A 26628-nucleotide genomic window follows, 5' to 3' on the forward strand; every position below is an offset into this window, starting at 1 on the left:
GTCTACTAGCTTCAGTGGGACTGTCCATATCTTCAAAGATCCTGCTGTTGGAGAAGCAGCCTAAAGGGAAAGGGGGGGTGAGGTGAAGGCAGACCCTGCTCTATCAACAAACCCCCGGGAAAGGGATGTCATTCTAACAAACTCTCAAGCTGCCTACACTGCAGTAAGTTCAATCCAAATGTTTGCAAAGCACAGGTGTATCCCGATAGCCGGTGTACATAGATAGCTATTGTATATCTAGAACGAAGACAGTTACTTACACCCAGAATGAGACTATAACAGACCTCCAAATTCTCCTTGGTGTTTATTTTCAACAGAATTGATGGCCAAGCCAGTTCACACATCAGCCAAGGAAGACCATAGATCTATGATGCACTAGTCTACAGTTCCATCCGTCCGGCCATCAGCAAGGTACGGGTTCCTTCAAACGTGGCAGGCATGTTCGTTGAGCACTTTCAATGTGCTGGAACATCTTAACCTGGTGATGCCAGAATAACAGTTCAGAGTTCATAGGCAGGCTTCACAAAAACCTTGAAGCCAAGGCATCACGCTCTCTGGAACACCTGCTTGCACACTTGATCCTCGCAGCGCAGTTCCTGCATGGTTAATGAAAAACAAATTACAGTAAGAGGATGGATAACAAAGTTGAAGTGTACACACCAGGCACTTTACTACCGTTTGACTTGATCAGACCGAAGCCCTGCCCTGTAGACTTCTGAGATCTGCCACTTTCAGCTAGATTTGCTCCTCACCACAGTGAAGTGTCATCCTCCAGCCAGGCTAGAACTCGAAATGCTTCACGCTGCAGATATGCTTGAATAATTCTTCCGTAGAGCTGACCATACCCATAGGCTGTCCCAGTGCTTTACAGAAGGAATAATATTAGAATAGCAACATTCATTGTTCTGAAGGGCAATATTTTAGGACGACATTTACACACACAACTATAGAGGTTTCATCAAGACTTCAGAGAAATGTCCACATTAACAAATTCAGGAAGTAAGGCAAAAATGTATTCTGGACATGGCAACAAAATTAATTTTGCATGGGAAGGCTTTTATTTTCATTTCTGGGGAAATAAAGTTCCGGAACTGCAAAGGGCTTTACGTGCAGGGTTCCGAAAATAGTATTTGAGGATCACCCTTTCCAAGAGTTACTACTGGACCAACCTGGGTATCAGACTGCATTAAAGTCATTGATTCAAGACTTTGCTTTGTAATTCTTATGGCAGCATATGCTTCCAAAGAATACACTCACCAAAAGCTGTAGGCCAATTTTCTCCTTTAATGCATAATTTTACAATATATGTACCCAAATATTTAGTCACCATAAACTAAAATATTAATTCTCTATATTGAGCCGTTTAACTAGGAGTCAAGACCAAATTATACAACCATTACTGAAAAACACTTTACTATTAAAAATATGCCATTAAGTACATAGTAGTGAAGCAGCCATAGTGTCCCAATAGCATCACAATGCATGCAACAAAACATTCAGAACCAACGACTTATACTAGATATAAAGTGGTCCTTGTAATTCTCTCAAAGTTGTGGCGTGTGACACAGGTGGGGGTAGGGGGCTAGTATCAGATACAGTAGTACAGGCATAGGGAGGGGAGGAATTGTACACTTTCCCAAGAGAAGCAGTCATCTCAGAAATAATCGCCTCTGATTATTCCAGGCTTCATGTTAGATCAGACTCTAGCAAGGCTGTAAATATACAACTTTGATTGCACAGGACTCTGAACATAGCAGGATTCAGTTTATTGCAAATATTTGAACATCCGCAGGCTGTGTGTATGTAGAGACTCCTTTCATAAATGTGTTGCGGCTAGATTTAGGACCACAGTAAGGCTCTAAATATACCAGTACTTTTATTATGAAGCTCTAAGAATATAAGACTGCCTTCTTTCGTACTTTAGTTTCACATGAATAGTCATGTGAATTGCTCAGGCAAGTTTGTGAGCATTAACTGGATTTCATAAAAAGGTTACTGAAAATAAATAAATTCTACTTGCAGCCCAGTGGCTAAGTCACCAACTAAGGATCAAGGAGAGTGCCACTAGTCAGACAGTCTTCACAGGACCATGTTCTGTAATTCCTGGGCAGATCACCATCACTGTGCCTTGAGTCCATGGTTTGCCTTTAATGACTGTAAACTAACTGCTATTTCAATAAGTGAAAATAACCATTTTACAATTCGATGACTTTTGCAAAGTCATGTCAGGGGTTAATATAATGGGCTATCTAGGCATACAAGTTTAGCTTCAACACGCAAAGGTTTTTCATTATTCAAACAGTCTCGCATAAAGGAGCTGGAAGTAGGTGCAAGTGGTCATTCCTGGGCTAGATTGCCTAGCTAGTTGAGAATACTCTTGTAAACTTGTGGGTATGCACAAATCTCTCCATCTTCCCACCCTAAAAATGGTCAGTAATGTTCTACTCCTAGGTGAAGGAGTAACTTTTCAGGCTTTATTAGAAGACAATTCGCTTATTCCAACATGCGGACCGGTTGTCTTTAACGCGAAAACAATGTCTTTGGCACTGGTCAGAAATAAAGGGCAAATCAATATTCTTCAGCATGAAAAAAATAACCTTAATTATGGCTCCCGGTTACCATTTCAGTCTGTATTTATCCATATTAATTTTTTGCACATTTTATCTGTATTTACCCATATTTATTTTGAGTTTTGTGGAAAACGTAAGCTAACATTAGCCTACTTCCACATTTATTTACCCGATAAATAAGCACTCATGCTTAAAGGTCTGCCAGGTTTCAGTGCTGTGAGCACCCGCAGAAGATAAATCAGTGTACTTATCTGAAAAAATGCAAATTTCATTATCAACCTTGTGCATATCTACTGCAGTTAAAGCCTCATTACTAAAATTCCTTTCTTTTTAAACCCGCTTATCTATCAATCCACACATCTACTGGCCTGGCAGTCATGGCAGACAGTATTTAGAATTAGTCAAAAAGCAATCAAATTTCCGTTTTTATCCACATTTAAAAATAATGTGGAGACAAGAAAATTAATGTTTTATCTGTATTTAGCTGTAAAAAAACAAACAAAAAAAAACAGTAAAAACGGAAGACAGGGAGCCTTAATCTTAATACAGAAAGACGGTCAAAGATTAGTCACATTGAACGAAAGCAAAGTTGAACCATAAACGTTTACTGCTGTAGCACCCACCCCCCCCCCCAAAAATAGGAAAGGTGTGTGCAATCTTGTGATAAACTGCCCAGCATAGAGTATTCGTCTACATTTTTGGTGCACAGAGGTTTTCACTTGGGTGGAGACCGCCGCCTCATGCTGCTTTGTGTACACTTTTGTTAGTGCGCGATTCCTTGTTTGAGGGGTGTCCGTGAGAAGAGGCAGCACATTGACCTCCACTCAATGAGAAGGATAGTTGGGTATAGGGAACGTTTCACCCACATCTAGGTGGAAGGGCGTTGCTTGAATTTGGCCAAGCACATCTGGAACTTGGAATCAGCAATTCCATTTGTCTGTCTTGATGTACAGCATTATATTAATATTTCGAAAGACAACTTATTTCGACACTTTACAGGACATGGTAGGTCATTTGACATTCAACAGTATAAGATCTATTAATTTCAGAGCTGTTAAACGTTTATTTACCACAAATAAAGTCATTTAGTCCTCTAGAGTTGAAAACGCGGGTTTGTTAACCAACTTTCCTACATAACTCCCCTTCGCCCACGTTCTGATCTCAGTCACGCATTGTGTTTTTTTGTCCTACTAGGCACTTATCCCCAGATTCATCAATGTCCCGGTTTGCGAGTCCTTAATAGCGATTATTAAGGAATCGCTATTAAGGACTCGCAAAACGGGATTCATCTAGAAATCGCACAATTAAATGCGATTTCTACAGCTTCCTTATTTGCGATTCGCAAATTGCAAATAAGGAATTACTCCCCATTCATTCCTATAGACCTTTATAGGAATGAATAGGGAGTCATTCCTTATTTGCGATTTAGCAATTTGCGATTGCTAATCGCAAATAAGGAATGACTCCCCATTCATTCCTATGGACCTTTGGCTAATCGCAAATAAGGAATGACTCCCCATTCATTCCTGTGGGCCTTATTTGCGATTTGCAATTTGCGAATCGCAAATAAGGAAGCGATTTCAGGGGTGTCCAAAAGACACCCTGTAGCACCCCTGAAATGCAAATGTACACAGGTGTTGCGCACACACGTCCAAAGGAACTTTGGACACTGCAACTTAGAAAAATGCACTAAAGTGCATTTTTCTAAGTTTTCGCTATTTACCACGAAGTTACACTTCGCGGTAAATAGCGCCCCATATTGCGAATTCGCAATTTTTAAAAGGTTCATGAATAGCATTTAAGGAATCTCTATTTTGAGATTCCTTAAATGCGATTCTTCGCAATTTTGCGCTTTCTGTAATAGCGATTTTTGCATTTGGGATGATGAATCCCAAATGCAAAAATAGCACTCGCAAAGGGGCCGGATTCTCAGAATCTGGCCCTTTGCGAGCCGATTTTACAATGATGAATCTGGCTGTTAAGCGGTTAGACCATTCAGCTGTTTTTCAAAGATCCCTGGTCTCAAAAAATCCCAGTGCTCCCAATTTCAGAGAAGTCTTAATTATGGTAGGGATTTAAAATAAGCCACAAGGTGGCAGCACTATTTATTAAAAGCCCTGGTACTTCACTGGATATGGTGTGTAATCTTTTCAAGAACTAAAACGTATCCATTATGCTACAGATGGGAGGCTCTTTTTCCACTATGCTACAATTAATCTTTTGGCTCCCCCCTGTAATATATCCCCCACCTTTCTGAATAGTGTGCCCTTTATTTTTTTTAAATATCTTTATTGCATTTATTGTTTCTTTACCGGTACATAAATACACACGTTTCTATACATTTCAATCATTTGTTACATAACTCTGCATATAAATCAGAACATTTCCTGCATATTGCTTCAGTATCCGCCATTTCTGGGGTGTGGGGTCGTACGCATGTTCACAGTATCTTTGAGCTCCCATGGCCCGCACTGTCTGCTATCTCCAGTGGAGGGCCAGGGCGAAGTAGCCAGATACGCGCCGCCATGGCAGCTATGACTGTTCATAAGAACATCGATTCATGCAGGAAAATACAGTTCACAATGGAGTCCAATTCAGGAGCTGCATTACAGACTTTGTCATTAGTAAGGAGATACATGTACATCCCAACGTCCATTCCATGCTTTAGATATTACTTTTTATAACAATATTTGAACCACATTGTAACATTTATAAACATAATTCAAAACAGATAATGAGACAACAGATCACCGAGGGCACATGCATCAGGTGTCTAGGTTTTCTTCCGGGCAAGGCCGCGGCCGGGCTGGTGTGCGAGTATGGTGTGGGGGCAGATACTTTACTTCTCTGCGCGATTACGTGGTTGTGGAGGTGACGCGCTGCTTTTCGTGTGGTAATTTGTTATTTTTTATTTCCCCTTCTCTCCTTGTTTAGGGGGGGGGGGAACATGAGAAACCTGCTCAGCTCAACGATTGCAGTGGAGGTGGCATGTAGAGACAACACAGTGTCCGCGACAAGATGGGTCCTTAAGTGTCAGGTTCTGCCTGTTGCATCAGGGGCGTCTGCAGAGTGGTGTCCAAGCGTGTGAGATTATTCAACATTTCGTCCCACGCCTGGGCAATGGGATACTTTCGCAACCCTGCCGTTTATTCCCTGTGGAGGGTTGTACCCTCCGCCCGCGCCCAGACCTCAAGGGATTTCTTCCAGTGGGATACCTCTGGCGAATCTTTGTGTTTCCACCTTTTAGTTATGAGGTGCTTTGCTGTAATGAGGCCCAGGTCACGGAACCTGGAGCTTGCTTTATTGGCCTTGGTTCTCTTATAGAGACCCAGAATGCAGACCTCCCACGTGTTGGATATCGCAGCGTACGTGCAGTTGGAACGTGTTTCCCATATCGCACGCCAGTAAGAGTGGAGCAGGGGACAGGACTACAGCATGTGTAATAAATCCGCGCCCAGGAGACGACACCTAGGGCATTCGGAAGGGTTGACATTAAAATATTTATTTATTTTGTCCGGCGAAAGATACGCCCTATGTAATATATAAGTTTGGATAAGTTTAAATCGTGAGGTACATGTGTGGCACCAGCTATGACGCGCTCCCACTCTGTATCTGTCCAGGGACAGCCTCTGTCTTCTGTCCAATATGTGCGGAGTCTCTGTAATGGTTTCAGGACATATGTGAGCAGGGCGCGCACCAGCCAAGTGATTCACATGTGATCCCTCCCCCATTACATGCAGGTACTGCAATAACTGATGTGTCGGCGGCTCGTTGGTCATGTCGCCCCACTTTTGTGTGAATGTTCGCATAATGGCTGCGTGTAGAAGAAACTGTCCCGCTGGTAGCCCATTGTCTGCCATCAGTGTTGCGAAAGTTAGTAAGACACCGTCTGAATAGTGTGCCCTTTATATAGCAGGATGAACTCCAAGCTCTAGTTAATGAATATTCTTATGATTTTACCTATATGGCTTAACATTTCCTTTCAGTATATCTGGACAGATTTACACTGCCACCATGTGCTACATCGGACTCGTGTTCTTGCCAAATCAACATTGATTTGGATGTGCCTGGGTAAGTAGATTGTACAGTTTTAGGAATTATAAGCCATCTCATCTTAACCGTGTACTGTTTCCTTAGGTTAGAAGATCTCATGATATCTGGGAAGGCTATGCCAACCATTTTTGCCATTGTGTCTCTGGAACGCCCAACCTGTTCCCCTTACGTTTAAGATTAACTTTTTATAAGCTCCCCACCAGTGTGGAGTATGGCGTAAGTGTTCCATAGGAACGTTTTCATAGTCTCCACTCTAGCACTTTAAGTGGCATTAATGGTTTCATGGCTGCTATTCTGTTAGTTCATTGGCGGTGAGAAATACAGTGGTTCCCTTGGGTAGATATAGTTTTGGAGAGACATACACCAGATGCATTTGCCAGTTTCATTGTAGAATGCTAATCAAAAAGTTTAAGGTAGCTACATCTGCCAGAACTGTGGGAGGTGAGCCCATTCAGTTCTATGACCCTACTTAAAAAAAATCCTTCAGAGGTTATAAAAGAATCTCACCCACGAGTTTCAGGGCATTCTTCATCAGGATCCTCACCCAGGAGTAAAGGTACATCTGGGTGGGCTCAGTCTGGTACAGGAGCTCTTTATTGTAGGGATCAAGTATATAAAAGTATCTGTTACAACCCAAGTCTATAACTTTATTATTGGTTACTACGATAAGATTATAAACAGCTGCACTGATTTGTACCGTGGTGGATGCTAGGAGACTAATGGCTCTTGCGTGGTTAGTCTGGTTTTCAGATTTGACCTGTGGGATTAGCCCGTATGGGTTAGTCGACCTTAATCATGACCAGAAAGAGCCCCTAAATATGGTCTGAATCCAACTGGGGCAGCGGTTGCCATTTGAGGTAAATGCAGACTGGGACATTTGGCTAATGTAGGACTACAGATCCCACGGTGCACCCTATTGGACAATAATTCAACCTTCCCTGGGATGACTGAGTATTCCAACAAAATGTGTGGTAGGGCAACTGTATACAGGTTAGGTTTATAAATGCTAATATGGGTTAATCACAATAGGATTAAGACCATTTTTTGGTCAAGACCGTGGCAAAAATCTTGGCCTAGGATTCAGAAGTGGAATGGGCCAATGGGGAGGATGTAGCCTTGCGGCTATAGCAGTCGACCTCTGACCTGGGGAACCGGTTTCGAGTCAGGGCAACGACGCTCCACATCCTGCGATTGCGGGCAAATCACTTATTCTCTCCGTGCCTAACAAAAAGGAATGTGTACTTCTGTAACGAAACTGGTGCTCATGTAAAGCGCTCTGATACCCGATGTCTCGGGTCTAGTTTGCGCTATATAAAACTAATAAGAAAAAAAAGAAATGGTATTTACAATCCTCTAGGTCTTTTTTCCCCAGTTTCAGAAGGAGTCTAATTTCTGCTTCACACAGTTGGCGATTCCAGAGACTCACTTGAAATAATTAAACGAGGTTGTAAGAGGGCAGATTAGGAAACCATAATTTTCTCTAGAAAGCCACTGGAAGACAACCCCAGGACAGGGTCTTGTTCAGACTCATTCTATTTATAGCTGACAGTACAGCCTGTGACTCAATGGTGTTATTAATTTCTGGTCTTCACTTCTGGAAGAGCTTTGCATCTAGAGCATGTCTGAACGATTATCTCATCCTTACTTCCTTTCTCGGCTGTGTTGAAGGATTGGTACACCGCGGTAAATACCTTCCTTGTGCAGTCATATTACGGTTTTTCAATCTGGGGCCCTGATTTTTTAGGGCAAGAAGCGCTTAAAGTGTACATAGCAACTTCACCACTAGAATATCAATTTTGCTACACTTCTTAGGGAAATTTTGTTTAAGCTGCGAGGAGTATATTCCATTTCTTAGCATCTGTAGTTGGGCTTTGACTATTGCCATGGATTTACCCATCTCTTTTGATATTATGGTCTTATGCTCATGCCCAGTTTCTTCTAGTTGTAGGAGTAGCCTAACCTCGGTTAGGCTTTCACCTAGGTTGGCTCTTAGTGTAATTGCCATGTACCTAACCAAGGCTTTAATAAATCAAATTCTTGTGTATTTGTATCCAAGATGTATTTTTCAGCCATATAATTTGAATTCCCCAGCAGAAATCACATTTATTGGGTCTCAAAAAAGAGGCATGTGTCCTTGTTGGGTTTTACCTCATTCAGATGCCAAAAATGAAAGTTTGGGTTGAGTGTCCCCTACCATCCGAGCTTTAAGGGGTATCTCCAGTTGGATTTCAATGGGAGATTATGGACTCTTCCACTGTGCATTTTTTTCAATCTCTGGTACAAATGTCTCCAGGCATAGCTTTGTGTGATGAAGGTTGGGCATACCAATCTAAAGCTTGGTTCCAGACCTGCTTGAGGTCACCTTGTATAATTGGGGTGCTACTTGCCTGACCTGTAGAAGGCTCCCTTCTGGGTCCTTGCTGTGGTCTACAAGGGGTTTTGCTGCTTCCATGTATTGTGGGGCCCCCTCCCTCCATTTTACCCTCACTTTGGGGCAATGGCTGCTGGGTAGTCCCATACACTGTGTGCCACCTGTTCTGCAAGCCAGTCGATGGAGAAATTGACAGACCCCTCCACACATTAGGTGCTTCGCATGTGGAGGTAAGTGATGCAAAGGACTGCCTGGACAGAAGCAGAAGTCCCAAGTCAATGCCAGCTGATCACCAAATAATTTCTCGTACTCCGGTTGATCTTCCCACCACAGCCAGGGGCCCTCGTTTCCAGGGCCAAAATGTCTATGAGCCATTATCCAACACATTCTCCAGTCAAGCAGCCCTCTACTCCTCAGATACACACTGGGACCTATATTACCCACATGCCACCTTCGATGGGTCTTCCTGCTGCCATCTAGGAGCAGAGTCGGATTCCACCCTTAAAGAAGTTGTGTGGTTGCCCCATATGTACAGCTTTGAGACTTCAGCTTATGGGACTGAAGTAGGGTTGTATCATCATGCCTAAAAGGCCCTTCAGATCATAAGGAACTGCTTTAGCGTGCTCGGCTGCTGAATAGGGGGGTAGAGTGGAGAGGAGTGGGGATGCTTGTATAAGCTCAGTTTTATCCTGTGGGTTCCGTTTAAGTCTTTGTGTGTTTAATGGAGTTTGAATACATGTTGGGGCGGCAATATTCTGCATCATGGCAGTTTGGCATAAAACGCTGACGCAGGCTTCTGTATATTGGGTTTCTGAATAAAGACTGCTTTATAATAAGCCCCTCTCACCAGTGTTTTTCCGTATCTACTCTTGAGGGAAGTGGTGGATGACCAAAGGAGCCACACATGAGTGAGTGGAAGTCGGGGGCGTGGCTATGCACGCGAAGAGAATGGCCGCCTCCAAGTAGAGCTCCGCACTGAGCCTACCTTCCCGGCGCATTTATCCGACTCACTGCTGCCTGCAGACGGCGGCAAACCACCAGCGCTGCCGCCGGACATCATCGCTGACCACCTGGCCGATTTTGAGACGAATCGGAACACCCACGACCCACCGCGGACTACGCAGATCGGTGGCCGCGAGCGTTGCTCTCAGTCCTGGGCACCTCCTACGAGAGACCGAGGCTCCCGAAGGCGGCGCGGGCCCGGGGCTGAGGCCTGCGCGCACAGAGACCACGAGACGCTCCGCAAAGGTGCGGGGCGGACTGCGACGCCTGGTCTAGCCTAACTGCACAATCCGCTACCCGGCTGCCCCCTCCCTGAGCGCTGGACCGGAGAGGCGCTAAAGAGTGACCGGTTGTGGCTGAACTGAAGGGACCCGTGCTGCATGCCGGTGTGATACCGCCGGCCCCACCAACGGCGCTCACGGGACGGCTCACACTCGTGTTGGCCAGGGCCAGTGAGCCATGCTGATGCCCTCAGCCCGGCAGACGAAGCACCCACAGTACCACCCGCACCTCGGGTGAGCAGCGACAGTTCACGTGGCCCGCCACAGCGCCTAACCCACCGCGGCACGACACGCGCTGGTCCTTCGCCACACGCCGGCCCGCCATACACGAGGCGCTGCCCGCACACACGCCCACCTGGGGGCCACGGCCACTATGCGGTGATCGCATGCCCCACGCCTGGACAGTCTTCGGAAGTGCCGTGCCACCTTGCGAGGCCCACCCCAGTGCCTACCCACCGCGGTGCGACGCACGCTGGGCCTACACTACGACTTAGCCCTCCCAGATCGACTCGCCAGTCACTGGATGCCACGGCCCGCTACCAGAGTGCACGCCTGCACAGGAGCCACGGACGAGGTGCGGTGCCCACCTCCCCTGCGGCTGATGGATCCTCGGGAGTGCCGCGACAGCTCGCTAAACCCACACCGGCGCCTTCCACATCGTGGTGCGACACACGCTGGGCTTGCGCCGCACTCCGGCCCTTCCATACCCTACCAACCCGCCAGAACCCAAGCGCCGCGGGCCGCTGCACGAGCGCACACCCACCTGGGAGCCACGGACGCTGCGCGGTGGCCACTCACCCTGCGCCTGAACATTCACACAAGCGGACTGGTCCTCTGAGAGTGCGACGAACCACTGGACCAGAAATAGTGAGGAGGCTCAGATGTCTACCGGGCCCAAAACGAGGACTGGTACCGGCACCACGAACCAGAAGGCCAAGATGGACAAGACCGGGAAGAACGCTGACCCGGACCAGACGGCGGCTAAACTAGACACCATGTTGGCGGCGATGGAGAGGCTCGAGGAGTCAATCAACCTAACTCGCACCTCTTTGGCCACCAAGATCGACAGCGTGGTCATCGACCTCACGCACCTGAGGGCGGATCATAAAAAACTGGCGGACCGCACCACCGCCCTGGAAAGCGCAGTACGGACACTTCAGCCTCAAACCGACCAGTCGCACAAACACATACAGGACTTATTGAACAGAGTGGAGTTCTTGGAGGACAGAGCCGAAGATGCGGAAGGCAGGACCCGAAGGAACAACGTACGCTTGGTCGGGGTTCCGGAGAAATGGGAGGGGAGATCCCCAGAGGAACACATGGAGCGATGGTTGAAAGGCATCCTACCGGAAGGATCGCTCTCCCCACACTTCGTGATAGAGCGTGCTCACAGAGTCCCCACCAAACCTCTGACGACGGGCTCCAACCCGAGACCAATGCTGCTCCGCATAATGAACTACCGGGACAGGGACTCCATCCTGCGAGAAACGCGCAAACTCCAAGAGGTCCGGATCGAGAACGCGTCAGTGATGTTCTTTCCCGACTACACTGTCCAGGTCCAGCGGCAAAGACATGGATTTCATGGCGGTGAAGAAGTGACTGAGACAAATGGGCCTCCAATACTCGCTGCTCTTTCCCGCGAAGTTGAGGGTTGTAGCGGGTGAATGGACTCATTTCTTCACGGACCCCGCAGAGGCGGAAACCTGGCTGGACAGTGGGGTTGATACAGAACCCAAGACAACTGCGGGCCCTTTGCCCCGGCGACATCCCGGCAATCACAGGCGGAGACGGCGACCCCGCCGGCACTCTCAGCCGGAATCACAGACGGCGACAAGACCTTCCCCTCCAGCGGATGCCAGACGCCAGGAGAAACAAGACGCCCTCCGCCTGATGATGGAGCTCAGCGGATCCCCTGCACAGAGCGAGGTAGCGGGTGGCAGCGCGCAGGACCTCCAGAGCGACGACGAAGCCATCTATGGAGTGCCAGACTCCCCGACCTCGGAAGACCGACCTGACGTCACACCCCAGACGGCGGACTACATCAGCTGACCACGCGATGCCCACAGCACTCTACCACGCCGTTTGAAACTGCGCAAACTCCAAGAGGTCCGGATCGAGAACGCGTCAGTGATGTTCTTTCCCGACTACACTGTCCAGGTCCAGCGGCAAAGACATGGATTTCATGGCGGTGAAGAAGTGACTGAGACAAATGGGCCTCCAATACTCGCTGCTCTTTCCCGCGAAGTTGAGGGTTGTAGCGGGTGAATGGACTAATTTCTTCACAGACCCCGCAGAGGCGGAAACCTGGCTGGACAGTGGGGTTGATACAGAACCCAAGACAACTGCGGGCCCTTTGCCCCGGCGACATCCCGGCAATCACAGGCGGAGACGGCGACCCCGCCGGCACTCTCAGCCGGAATCACAGACGGCGACAAGACCTTCCCCTCCAGCGGATGCCAGACGCCAGGAGAAACAAGACGCCCTCCGCCTGGTGATGGAGCTCAGCGGATCCCCTGCACAGAGCGAGGTAGCGGGTGGCAGCGCGCAGGACCTCCAGAGCGACGACGAAGCCATCTATGGAGTGCCAGACTCCCCGACCTCGGAAGACCGACCTGACGTCACACCCCAGACGGCGGACTACATCAGCTGACCACGCGATGCCCACAGCACTCTACCACGCCGTTTGAAACTGGCTGCCTCAGCGGCCCGGGGGCATCACAGCTGCAGTGAGACCTGACCGTAGCAACGGACTACACCCCCAACTCTCCGTGCTACACATGCAGCATACACACGCCTGACATCCCACCACCGAACTTGAACCCAGGTGCTGGTGGGGGTGACCCGCGCCCGATTGGTACACAGCTCCAAGGACGCTCGGCCCTACCTGATGGCGGCTCGATTGGAACACGTAATGTATGAGTTTTGTGCATGTACATGTTGGGTTCACTGTCTGCAACGGCAGCCAAGATTGACACGCTCCTTCCGGGAAGGCGATAGGCCTTCGCTCAATAACTATATTAACACTGACCACTTGATCTAGTGCGTATAGCACAACCACCCCCTTAGACTCGAATTTCGTTACTCTCCTAGAGAGTATGGACGGGGGCACGTTTTGCATCAGACCTTTTGGTATTTTGATTGTTCATATTGTTCACTGGCTTATTGTTCTGTTAGCCATGTTTTTGATTCCCCCCCCTATGGTCACAGTGCAGCAATGAAACACATCAGGCGCTTATTGGATGGCGGGGGCCGTTCACTTGAACACAAATGCCTTTGCATGGAGGGGTGGCGGGATTGCTGGGTGGGGGTATTGCTGCAATATTGTAATGTCGCCCATTAAGATATGCACGTGGAATGTGAGGGGTATACATACGCCATCCAGACGTTACCAAATATGTTCATACCTCAAACGCCACCACATACAAATTGCCCTCCTACAAGAAACCCACCTTGCTCACACGGAAACTCCCACATTACGGCGCAGGTGGCGGGGACAGCTCTATGCCACAGGTTTCTCGTCGTGCGCTAGGGGAACGCTGATATGGGTCAGGCCGGGCACTCCATGGACCACACAAGATGTACATATAGACCCAGAGGGCAGATACGTAGCTGTACATGGCAAACTGGATGGCAATCCGCTGGTAATAGCTTCCATATACGCACCTAACACGGGGCTGGCAGATTTCCTCACACACTTGTCACACACGTTGGCCCCCTGGCATGGAATCCCTTGGGTGCTTGGCGGGGATTACAACAGTTCATTGGACTTAACACTAGACCGCTCCCATCCTACACCACCCAACTCACAGGCGCAGGCCACTACGAAAGTGCTGCAGACGTGGTCCGCGCAATGGGGCCTACGAGATGCGTGGCGCGCCCGCAATCCACACTCCCGGGTTTACTCGTACTACTCAGGAGCACACGCCCTACATGTGCGTCTAGACCGGTACATGATCACCAGTGAACTCCTGCCCAATGTCACGGACACCTGTTACATGGGGCGCACACACTCCGACCACAACCCGCACCTCTTGGACATGCTGTGGGACCAACCTAGACCGCCAATACCCACGTGGCGGTTACAACCCGACCTCTTACTGGACAGCACATTTAGGAGCTCCATAAGCACACAGACGGCACAATATTTTGAGGACAACGCAGGCTCGGCATCGACTCCGCAGATAGAATGGGACGCGTTTAAAGTGGTCCTTCGGGGCCAATGTCTGGGCACACAGGCCCACTCCCGACGGCAATTGGAGGCAGATCTCCGACGCCTGGAATCAGACTTGTTGCGACTAGAGCAGACGACAGCCACAGACCCCAACACTGACCTACTACAGGCACGGGCAGAACACGACAAACTGATTGACAGGTTGAAAAACATCAACTACAAGGCTCACTCAGCCCGCTCACATCACGCTGGAGACAAACCCGGCAAACTGCTGGTATGGCTGATACAACGCGAGAATCATATGACACCAGTGACGGCGATACAACCACTGGCTGGTCCAATGGTCTACACCCAGGCGCAGATCCACGAAGCCTTTGCGACGCATTACGGCACGCTTTACAAATCCCGTCTGCTGACCACACAACCTATCATCACTGCGTATCTAGGGACTATCATGTTGCCTGCCCTGACAGACGACCAGCGGGATGACCTAGGGTCACCGTTGCTGGAGGAGGAACTCCGTGAGGCCATCTTTGCCCTTTCGAATGGCAAGGCACCGGGCCCCGAAGGCCTGCCGGCGGAATACTATAAGGCATGTTCAGACATCCTGATTCCGGAGCTCCTACGGGTCTATACGGCGGCACTGGAGGACATGACCTTGCCTCGGTCAATGAATGAGGCGACGTTAGTATCCCTTTTAAAACCGGGCAGAAGTGACACACTCCTCGGCTCATACCGTGCCCTAGCACTGCTAAACACTGATTACAAGATACTAGCCTCGACTCTCGCCCGACGGCTAGCAGGACTGGTGCCTGAATTGATACATACTGACCAGAACGGCTTTGTGCCCACCAGATGCACTTCTCACAACATACGGAGGCTATTCCGAATACAAACATACGCGACGCAAGACTGGCCTCGGTCGGGCTGCCTGGTCCTTGATCTGGAGAAGGCATTCGACTCGCTCGAGTGGCCTTACCTACTGGCTGTCTTACGCAAATTCGACCTAGGTGATGACTATATTGAACTAGTGGGACTGTTATACGACACCCAACAGTGCGAGTCCGCACAGGTGGGCTACTATCCGATGCCATCAAGGTGCAACGCGGCACCAGACAAGGCTGCCCCTTATCCCCATTGCTCTTTTCACTAGCAATTGAGCCCCTAGCTGCACTACTGCGCAATAAGGGCATGCACTGGGGAATCCCGCTGGCGGATGGCACAGACACGGTCTCGCTGTATGCCGACGACCTCCTTCTGTACGTCAGGGACCTTACTCATATACCGCCAGACCTTTCGGAGATCTTCAGATCCTTCGAGAGCATGTCAGGTCTCAGGGTAAACTGGGCCAAGTCAGTGGCATACTCGTTCAACCCAGACATCCCGGACCCTGGTATCGAGATCAATGGTGAGCGACTACCATGGCACCACACTACGTTCAAATACCTAGGCGTGTACATATATAGGACGCCGCAGGACATACTGGACGGCAACCTGACGCGCGCCATTACATCCATTAGGTCCCAGATTGCCTTCTGGAAGTCCCTGCCGCTCAATGTCCCGAGCAGAGTGACGCTGACGAAAATGGTCATCCTCCCCAGGCTTTTATATTACTTCGCTAATATACCAGTTTATGTGCGGGCACACACCTTTAGAGAATTGGCCTCCATGATCAGGGACCTGATATGGAACACTGGGCGACCCAGAGTGGCCCTCCAAAAACTACACGCCCCAGTCGATGAGGGTGGCCTCGCGGTGCCAAACCTCGAACTTTACTATCTCGCAGCCCAGCTACAGTGGACTACTGCCTGGCTCGCGGGAAACCGTCTGGAGGACACGGCCACAACTACAGACGTACTATCCCCCACACAAATCCATACCCTGTTCCACCCCCTGACACGCCAGAGGAGATCAACTCAACTACATGTAGATGTAGCGGTACGATGCTATGTCAGGAGCCTGCGGCTTACGAGACTGACTAAACCATATGCCCCGGCTCTCCCACTATTGGGCACCCCCAGGACTGCCTCCATAGTCACGGAAACAGCGCTGGAACACTGGACGCGGACTGGAGTTGACACCATGGCAGACCTGTACGCTGACGGCGTCCTGATACCGTTCGCGACATTGGCTGCTGACACAGGCCTCCCACCAGGACAGTTTTTACAACACACCTCCTTACTTTTAGCATACACGAAGCGGTGGGGCAGCATCACTACAGAACTACCAACACATCAATTGATTCAGAGCCTCCATGTCATGGAAAACGGTACACACGTGGTGCACTGGCTTCATCAAGCGCTGTTGTCACATACGCAGCACTCGTTGCAACCGCTCCGTGACAAGTGGGCAACTGACAGGGGGAGGAACTGGTCAGATAAGGAGTGGAAAATGATACTGCTGGGCCCCAGACACGTTCCCCGAAACGCACGCTTCAAACTGATTCAGTTCTACATTCTGCATAGAGCGTACCTCTCCCCCAATAAAATTAACCAATACTTCCCGGGTGCTGCAGCCAGCTGCCCAAGATGTGCACTGGAAGGGGCAGATCTACTACACATGCTATGGCAGTGCCCACAGATTCGGACATACTGGGGGGCGGTACTGAGAACGCTAGGCAAATGCACAGCCATGGCAATACCGCACACGTGGAAGGCATGCATACTGGGCCTCTATCAGCGGACCCCATTGAATAAAGTCCCCTCTCGTTTCTGGGACCTTGGCCTACTCACGGCAAAAAGATTGATCACGAAACACTGGAAACGACTCACCCCACCATTACTGGCATACATCGCTAGACACCTGGGCGAAGGCGGAAAGCACCACCCTTCATAACGAGGAAACGGCAGGCCTCCGACAGTTTCCGATAGCGGTGCTCTGGGATGGAATGCTCAATTCCTTTCATAAGGAATGCCGTCTAACGCAGAACCCTACAGAGGCCGAACACCCGGATGGTGCCACCGGCGCACCCCCTGCCGCTGCACCGTGCGGACAGCCTTGATGCTGCTTCCCCCAGCACCCCCCTCACTAGACATAAATACCACAACAGGCACATTGCCCCCCCCAACAGCCATGCTCACTCCCTTGGTCCATTGTGAGCGACACCCACACGACCCCCCGCGTTGACGCACCCCTGACTAGCTGCACGCTTAGCCGCCTCCCATCCGGTGACCATAACCGACCCTCCCCAGTCCCCCCCCCTTACTCCTATGTACCCTCTCCTTCCCTCCTTCCCTCACTGTTTAATTCAGAATGTTATATCCTTTGTAGCGCTAACATGTCCTGGAATAATTGTGATGGAGAACAATAGCTGTGAAATATGAAGCGATGAACCACTGCATTGGGTGATACGCCCCGTAAACGTGACAGACATCCCAGAGATGTAATGCTATATATGTTGTAAAATACATGCTCTGCTTCTCCTGTGTTTCTAATAAAGGATATTTAAACAAAAAATGAGTGAGTGGAAGTCTGTCAGCTGCTATACACCTCTGGTGAGCACAGAGGAGAACATTTTCCTGGAGGTCCACGGTTGACAAGGTCCAGAAGGCTGCAGAGATCCCAGGTGATGTCATGGATTTACCACAGAAGAGGAGACAGTGAATATGATATTCTGTGTTGATTAGAACAGAAGGCCCCAATGATGGTCAAAGAGTGAAGTGAAGGACATTGCATAGTAAGATGACTGTACCCGAGCTAGTTGAAGATGCTGAATTGAATGGGTTATTTCTGTACATAGAATATTTTCTACATTTATAAATATGAAGCCTATTTATAGAATCTTTGTCCATTTATTGACTAGTTTCTCAATGATGCAAGATCCTTTGAGAAGATTTGAGCCTAGAATTTCAGAGACCGGTGTTTTCCAAATGCAAGAACCTGATGTAATAAAGCACTTCAATCACCACTGTTTCCTATCTTTATCCTAACCACTCAAAGTTAGAACGTGGCGCACTATGGCCTGTGTCGGGCCTCGTGGATAGCCAGTTCATACTGGGCCCTGAAGCCTGAACCATGATAAAAGCCAGAGGGCTTTATTTGGAAGAGTCTTTGGACTGGACAGCCTGCCAGCCACCAGCGACCACTATGTACATTTTGTGTGTTATGGGACAGAAGGCACACCCACAAAATAGAACTTGGTTGAAGTTTGTTGCATTTATGAGTAGTGCCGTTAACCAACCACACAGGCTACAGACCACAAATTCCAGGGAGGTTTGGCAAGAGAGCAGTATCTACCAACAGTCAAGCAGCACAGTGGCTTCTTCATTCCCCCACACAGCCCCTTACCAGGTGCAGCTTATCCTCTTCAAGCCAATGAGTCCAGCCGCGGTTCTTCTTCTCGCCCTTCTGCTCACAGATCAAGCGATCATTGTCCCAGGAGACTGTACTCTGTGCAGAGTAGAGATGGGGGAAAAGCATACAGTTTCTTAATTTTTCAACTTTAAGAATTTCATTTGGCAGAAGCTGAAAGTTTAAAACAGGCCTTCTCACTCTTTTGGAGAAGCAAGTGACCGTAACATTAATAGGAGGTGTGGACGTTTACCACCATTACTATACCCCCCTTCCATTCATACCCCCGTTCCATTCATACCCCCCCTTCCATTCATACCCCCCCTTCCATTCATATCCCCCCTTCCATGCCCCACGGCAAACCCCTCCTCATCCACTCTCAAGCACCTCTATTTCAGGTTCCGTTACCTTCAATGAGGATTTGTTTAGCGTTTTACATTTTTACATTTTAATACACAGGAGGACAGAGGACTGAGGGTAGGCATTCCTGGACGTTTTACAAAGCAACCTCGCTTTCTCCTGGCACTTGGATAAATGCGGGGAGATACTGGAATCAAAGCTTTGCGGTGTGTGGCTGTAGGAGTCTGCAGGTAAGGCTAACGTGCTCTCCTTAGACAATTAAATCTCTCAGACATGATTTGCCCCTCTTCAAACCACTCCCTGCTATGGGTGTCTGAAAGCCCACAACAATTTTTTTTCTCCAAGATTATGTAAACGTGGACTTGCTAAGGTAGTAAATCTAACCTCGAGAGGTTCTGCAGCCCCACCCAGGAACAACATACTAGAGACCTCTGGCTTCAGCTACAGAATCATGCTGAAACTTGTTTTGTCTTATAGAAAAGATTAAACATGTAAGCCCTCCGGAATTAAGCCAAAGAAAGCCAGGTTTTAATAGAGACATTTGAATGTTTGAGCCAATTGTTATATCCTCCAATTCACTAAAAACTCAAAACTGCAAAACTCGTCTAAGGAACAGACCCCCATCATAGGGCACACATTTGTTTCTACCATTTTCGATGCGATTACTCTGCTTTAAGAAATAAGTGATTGAATATTTGACAGTTTCAGTATCTGAATTATCAATTTCTTACAGGGAACTGGTCGACACCCCGTGCTTTGCGAAAGGACCTTCCCATGTGTGATGTTCGTTAAATTCACTTTCAGCCTCAAAACAGTGTTAAACAAGGAAATCTATTATAACTGAGGTTACTGAGCGAACAAGGTCGGAGATTGCCCGTCTTTGCTTTGGTGAACCTAAAGTTCTAAACCGGGGAGGAATCGAGCAGAAGTTTTCCAACTCCAGCACCCTCAAGTGACATATCGAACACCCATATTGTCTCTTCAAAAGTGTATTTAATAATCATACCGTCAATTTCCTGTTGTCCAAGCCTTTTGTGTCCTCTTCAAACTCTTTGCCCACTGTGAACTCGACCAGGTAGTTCCGGAGTGAGCTCAGCGTGCGGATGGTGAATGAGTCTCCATTCTGTTCAATCACCTTCTGGGGCTTCAGCATTTTGCCGATTTTACGTGTGGCAAAATCCACATCTAGAAAAATAAAAACAAGTTGCAAATGCAAGTCAGTTGGCCTACAAATACTTAGCTGGAGAGTGGAGCGGTGGAAGGGATAGTGCAAACATTTGCCCAGAGTTAGTATACCACAGAAGCTTAGATTTGGGACAAGCCAGCTATTAAAGAAGTCTATTTACTCATGGCTTGGCAGTAGCTTAGTAGGAAGTACACATAAGAACAGGGAGACAGATGTGCAGAAGACCGAACTAGCCACAGCAACTCTGACATTCAGAGGTGGTCAGGGAATATATACCCAACTTCCAAGCCCATCCAAGGGATATCACCACCAAACCTTGAAGATACTTTTGAACCCCCCCCCACACCATTACTAAAGCCCTTCAGAAGTCATAGGAATCCCCGTCACCACTACCACCCTTTATTTCCCTCTACTTCAGGACCTTCAATAGGACTCAACTGTCTGGGAGGGAAAGGTCGACATGGTCTGAGATGATGCAAACAAACTCTTAAAAGGCCCTTGCTTCTCCCTTCATCTCTGGAGAAGAATCGTTTGGGTTGCAGACCTCCACTACTGGGCAGGGTCCACCACACAAAGGTAGCATCTCTACAGAATCCTACCCCTTTCCAAATTTTGAAAAATCTCCCTCCACACCCACCCATTACCATTGGCCATGATCTCCAAGCTGTTCAACCCCCACTTGTACCCAAAACAAGCCTGGACAGGAGTAGGAAGCACTTATTCCAGTCAAAGTCACATTCAGTTTGACATATAGTGAATGAGGAGTTGGTGCTAGCCAATATCTCAACTTCCATCCTTTAAATGCCTTCCAGTGGGCTGTGAGCTTTGGATCCATGAACATGGCACGAGAATATCCAAGTCCCTACGAAAGCAAAATTCTGTACGACACCACCTTCAGGGAGTTTACAAAAGTTGCACTCGTATTTCAAGAAGGAGTAGTTTACTGTTACTAGCGAGGACCTGATGATCCAGTTAAACATAAAATAATGCCTGGAGAAGTCTTCAAGAATTATCCATATAGTACATATAAACATCAGAACAGACTATATCAAGAGAAATCCCCTTGAAGGAATGGAGAAACAGACAGGGAAGTCAAATCTATTCTCCGAGGTACCAAACTGTGATGGTGCAAGATTTCCAGCCTGTGATAGAGTTCCATCGTAGGGAACCCAGGCCGGGCGTCAGAATCAGAAGCACTCAAAGTCACAGTTTTCCAGAGCGTTTGAAGGTGGTGTGTCCGAGACCTAGCCCTCTATCCCACCACTTTTGGCAATAGTACAGCATACCCAGAAAACAAAATAAGTGATAAATGCATTACTACCCCGCTAATGGATCGTGATCAGGAATTGCTGAGAACACTTTCACGTTTGGAGGCGCTTATTTTTGTCTGTCCAGAGAGAACGTAGTTTGTCTCTTTTGAGATTGGCAAGTTGGAATATGACTGTTCGGATTTTAAGGTCTAGCCAAAATTAGCAACTAACTGGCCAAAAACTGTAGGAGGTCCCTTATGGAGAGAGGCACCCTGGTCTTGCTACAGACACCTTTAGCTCTCTACTAAGCTCACGCGATTAACAAAAATATTGAGGGGCTTCTGGTCCGCGACCGCAGCAATAACCTCAATACGAACAGCAATAGAGGTTACAACAGCAGAGAATCAACTGCACCTTCAGTAATTACAAGAACTGAGACATTTACAACCACAGCATCCACAACACCAGAAGCTTCATCAGCAAGCACAGCAGGAACCAAAGTTAATCACTAAGCAAAACCAACCAGGATGAGTGGAATGCCTGAATGAATCCCACCCATTAATAATAACTATGGGCTGCTTTACATGAAGGTCATTGCACCAAGATAACATTGAAACCCAAACTGCTAATCTGGGGTTACTTCAGAGGCACACCGAAGAGTTACATCCTTGACGTAACTCATCTTCGCGGTACAGCTCAAGTCCTAGGCGACAGCAAGTACAGGCACCATATATGTGAATATCCTTTATGCTTAGAGCATCTCAGAAAAAAAAACCAAGCACTGGCAATACCATTAGGTCTGGCTTTAATGTGCTAATGCATATTAACATAAGCATGAACATCTTATTGCAACCCTGACCTGCCTTTGCAATCAGATGGACAGTGGATGGGACCGGACGAAGGGGAGTAGGGCCTAGATGTAGAGGCGTAACAGCTTGGAAGGTGGGCACGCCCTCCTGAGACTGAGCATTCTGCTGATACAAGGAGCAGGAGAGGAAAGGTGGGATGAGGGAGGGTATGAAAAAGTTAGATGAGCCAAAACGACCATCTGTATATCAATACCTCACATACTGTTAGACTGACACTATGACTGCAAAAGGTTACTCCATTTCACTTTGCAGGACCATATTGCTTATCAATGCGACATCGGATTATATGGCTATCACTTAAATCGAACTCCCTGGAGGTTGTTTAAATATAATAAAATCAGTTAAAAAAAAAGGAACATCTACGTGAAACCTGCCTCATTTGGTCTCTTCCGTGTTTGTGCAATGTTTATATTAATCAAGTTTGCATATTGCCAAGGGCACAAAGTTTGTGCATCTGAGCAGGGAGTTTTGTGTTTGCCAATTAAAACCAGACCAACTGATTTGGCTATGCTTTATTTTATTAGAAGGGAAAGCTACTTGGGGCTGGGATTTGTCCAAAGCCCATTATTTATAATACATGAGAGTCTGCAGTCACTGTATAAGAGCCAGTCCCTATTTTCCCTATTACAGAAGACTTCTAACATCCCTAGTCAGCTGAAATAAAGTAATATTGTTGCTGCTCAACTGCAATAGGTTATTACAATTGAGTTCAGTAGTCACAATGCCTTCTGCCAGTACCAGCAGCCAAGGTTAAAGACAGGCCTCAGCACTTCTACTGCGATTTCTTGATGAACATTGATAAGTAGCAAGGAAATAATCATGGCAACAGTCTATGCTTTTGGCAATTATAGAGAAACAGAATCTTTCTGCGTGTTTCTACACATTTCAAGCAGGAGTTTTGTCAATTCTGACGACCAAGGTAGATTTAATTTTGCACCAGAGATTCTAATTGTGTACTTCATGTTTGCATACTCTTTCGTATGAAAGAGCACAACACCTAGGATTTAAATGGTTTTTGCCTAGGGTTATGGTGCGACTACTATAAGGAATAGAGTATCCCTACCATACATTACGAGGATATTGTAAGTAACTTAAGGCTTCAATAACCTTATAAAGGAACCCTGCATTCGGCATTGTACCTCCTCTGTGACTTGCAATATCTTCTTGTACAACAGGGATACTCTATTCCATATATGCATGGTCACTTGAATTATGCAGCAACAGAGCTGCAGGGTTGACTAAATTATGCAGCAATAAAAAGGTAAATTATGCTGCATAATGCAGCACATTTAAAAAAAAAATATCACTCCACTATTTTGTAATTTGTACACATGGTAATACTGTCTGGGTAAAGATTTCATCCAGTTTAACAACCAAATACATACATAAGCAACTGAAATATGACTGGTTAATCTTTGCACAGGGTCTTCCAACAAGCATTACGCATTGCCACATTTTTAGTAACTTTTCATTCGGTCGAGCTAGAAACAATTTTCTTCGTTTAAAATCTGCAAATTATGCTGCTGGTGATTGATTATGTGGCATATCCTTAATGATGTGTGGAAAAAGACCACAGTATCGCATAAACGCAGCGACCCCGCTTATGTCATACTAACCTGCCCCTTGTCAGCAGCGCAAATTTTAGATCCGTATTTTGCAAATCCCTTGAGCACTGTTAGTAGAACCGACACTGGACACCTTAAGTTTGCCCAAAACTAAAACCTCTGCAGTAGATCCAATAACCCCAGGGACCCATCTCTCAGTTACACTCGATACCTGCAGGAAACACTTTAACATAAGATGCTATCACATTGGCATAGCGACAGGTAACATTCAGAAGCTTTTCCATGTTGCTCAGTTCCATGCTTGACTAGCTGCTTTAATTAACCTTTTTCTTAACATCCTATCCACATGCAGTTTTGCTTATGCCATTATAAAACCAGAGCCACAAGCCACAGAATGCAAAGAAAACCCCGAACTTGAGCAGCTAGTCCCACATGGACTTGGAAATTTGCCAGCTGTGCTACTGGTTATACATCTCTGCAGCACGTGCACTACTCACCTGAGACGAGGAGCGTAAGAGGCAGTCAAAAGCATCCAAGCATTCACCACTGCTGGGGTGGAGTGGGGGCAGACACTCTAAGAGAGTCTTTATTTTCTAAGTGTGGACCAACTAGAGCACGGATACTCAAAGTACAGCCGGGGGGGGGGCTGCATGTGGCTCCCTGATAAACAGCAACCCTAGGCTGCTTACTCGACTCTACTCAGTGGAGAAGTGTGGCTCACTGGTTAGAGGAGGCAGACCCAGACGCTGAGATCAGACCCGGGACCAGGGTTCAATTCCCGACGCGGCAGGGTCTTGAGCCCAAGAATGTCCACGGACTCGGTAATTCTCACTTCGGTGCCTACTCGAATCACAGGTTCACACTCTGCAACTCTGGGCAATAGCTTGCTTAATCTCCACTACGGCCCCCCCGCGGCGGGATGCCTGGCTTTCACCTTGGGCATACCCAGTTGGGGCTATCTCATAGGGAAAAAAAACTAGGACGGGTTCCCAATGCAAAGCGCTTTGAGACCTGGCGGTGATTTTGCGCTATATAAAAATCCATCCAACCAACTCAACAGTAATATTTAAATGATGGTAAATAAACTGGCAAACATTTATTTAAGGGGTAAGTGAAGTTAGAGAAAGACAGTAACTAGGGATGCCTGCTGTTGCACCTCAACTTAAGGAACACCTTTATTTTTATTCACATCTTGCAGCAAAAGTGTACACATTTTATAAAGGTTGTTCAAATTTCAAAAAGTGTATTTCATTAAAATGCAGGACCATTTCTCCTTAGTACATCTGATTATATCAGTACATTGAGAATTATTTGTTTTGTTTTAAGTGATAGTTTTCAAACATTAAATTAAAATCATTCATTTTTTCCCCTCCCACCCGACAACAATGCCAACATTAAACTAAGTTAAGTCACTTGTGCGCATCCTCTGGGTGGCCTGGGGTCCCATTATTCATGAACATTATAATTTATTAAATCAAATAAAGGAGAGGATTTGCAAAGCACACATCCTGAAGTCATATGTGATATTGAAGGAAAAGAAAACTGAAACAATTGCTTAGGATCATATAACTTGGTAAAGTAGGGAAACCGGGATTAATCCCATATTTTCTGGTTTCAAATTGTGCATTTCAGTTATTAGATATATACGCTTTGTTTCCTTCTATACCCACCATACCACAAACCACCTTGCTGGCATCAATGCGGCCCTCAGTCACTTGCCAGAGGGTAACATTTTGGCCCCTGGGTAAATGTTTGCGGATACCCACGGACGAAAGTGACTTCCTCCCAGCCGCTGCCTCCCATCACGGTAAAATTTCCAGTCATAGGGGCTACTCACGGTCAAACCATCCTCTATTAGGCGAGTCGAAGAGATTTATTTAAATCAAATTAAAACGCCCAGAATGTATTGGGTTGCCTCACATGGAAACAGTGTCCTGATGACACGGGGAAATTGTCAAAGTACTGTATGGTAAATATCCCAGGTTGTCTCTCCATCTCCGAGTAAATAACAGTCATATAATTTCTCGTTGCATTCTGGGACTCGTAGTTGCACTCTCCCCCGCAGGACTACGAGTACCAAAACACTAAACAGATATAAAATAAAAATAGGCTAAGCTTTTGAACTGGGGGGAATGGATTGGAGGGAACTCTGGGCGTTCCACTCAAGCCGGAGACCCTGAGAGAATTCTCGTTCCTGCGGGGCAGAGGGGGTGTTGGTTGAAAACTCCAAATACGAAGCGAGGTGCCCGACTCACCCAGCCGCTGCATGTACGGCTCGAAGTTCTCGTTGCTGACCATGTTCCAGGTGCCGCTGAAGTCCGGGTGCGTCGGGGGGGCCATGCTCGGGGGCGGGGCAGCGCTCAGTGTCACACCAGGTCCAGAGAAAGTTTCTGCTGAAAGTTTGATATGCTGCCGCTTCAGCCTGAGCTTTTATTTATGGCCGAGGGCGGGGCAGTGTCGAGCCTGTCCAAGGCGAGGTCTCGTAACTGGGGGCGGGTCAGAGGCATGTGGCAACCTGGAGCCTGTCACAATTGCCCCAGGACAAAGGGAGCCTGCAAAGCACGCAGGAGCAGGCTGCCAGGGCACAGCGCAAGAGGTGTTACCGTGATTAGAACCCGCCCCATCACGTTCGGGACACGGCGCCCTGGCACAGCTTAGGC

At 47.6% G+C, this 26628-nt stretch overlaps 1 protein-coding gene across 1 annotated transcript; it reads right to left on the reverse strand.

Moving 5' to 3' along the window:
- Positions 1-287: 287 nt before the first annotated feature.
- RBP7 (retinol binding protein 7) lies at positions 288-26417 on the reverse strand. Its single transcript, XM_078642283.1, has 4 exons — positions 26224-26417; positions 20105-20283; positions 18736-18837; positions 288-596 (listed from the first exon to the last, which is right to left on the reverse strand). Exons 1-4 carry the CDS (start codon positions 26306-26308, stop codon positions 546-548), a joined length of 417 nt encoding a protein of 138 aa, XP_078498409.1. The 5' UTR covers positions 26309-26417; the 3' UTR covers positions 288-545.
- Between the last annotated feature and the right edge of the window lie 211 nt (positions 26418-26628).

This window comes from Lissotriton helveticus, chromosome 5_1 (genome assembly GCF_964261635.1).
Source record: "Lissotriton helveticus chromosome 5_1, aLisHel1.1, whole genome shotgun sequence".
NCBI classification, from domain to species: Eukaryota; Metazoa; Chordata; class Amphibia; order Caudata; family Salamandridae; genus Lissotriton; species Lissotriton helveticus.

Bases quoted from the DNA above. Each gene is read 5' to 3' on its own strand.
- RBP7 (XM_078642283.1), bottom strand. From the start codon at position 26,308: ATGGCCCCCCCGACGCACCCGGACTTCAGCGGCACCTGGAACATGGTC. The intron at 18,838-20,104 runs GTATGATTATTA...TACTCTGCACAG, and splicing joins TGGACAACAGGAAATTGACG to AGTACAGTCTCCTGGGACAA. The intron at 597-18,735 runs GTAAGGGGCTGT...TTAACCATGCAG, and splicing joins AAGAGGATAAGCTGCACCTG to GAACTGCGCTGCGAGGATCA.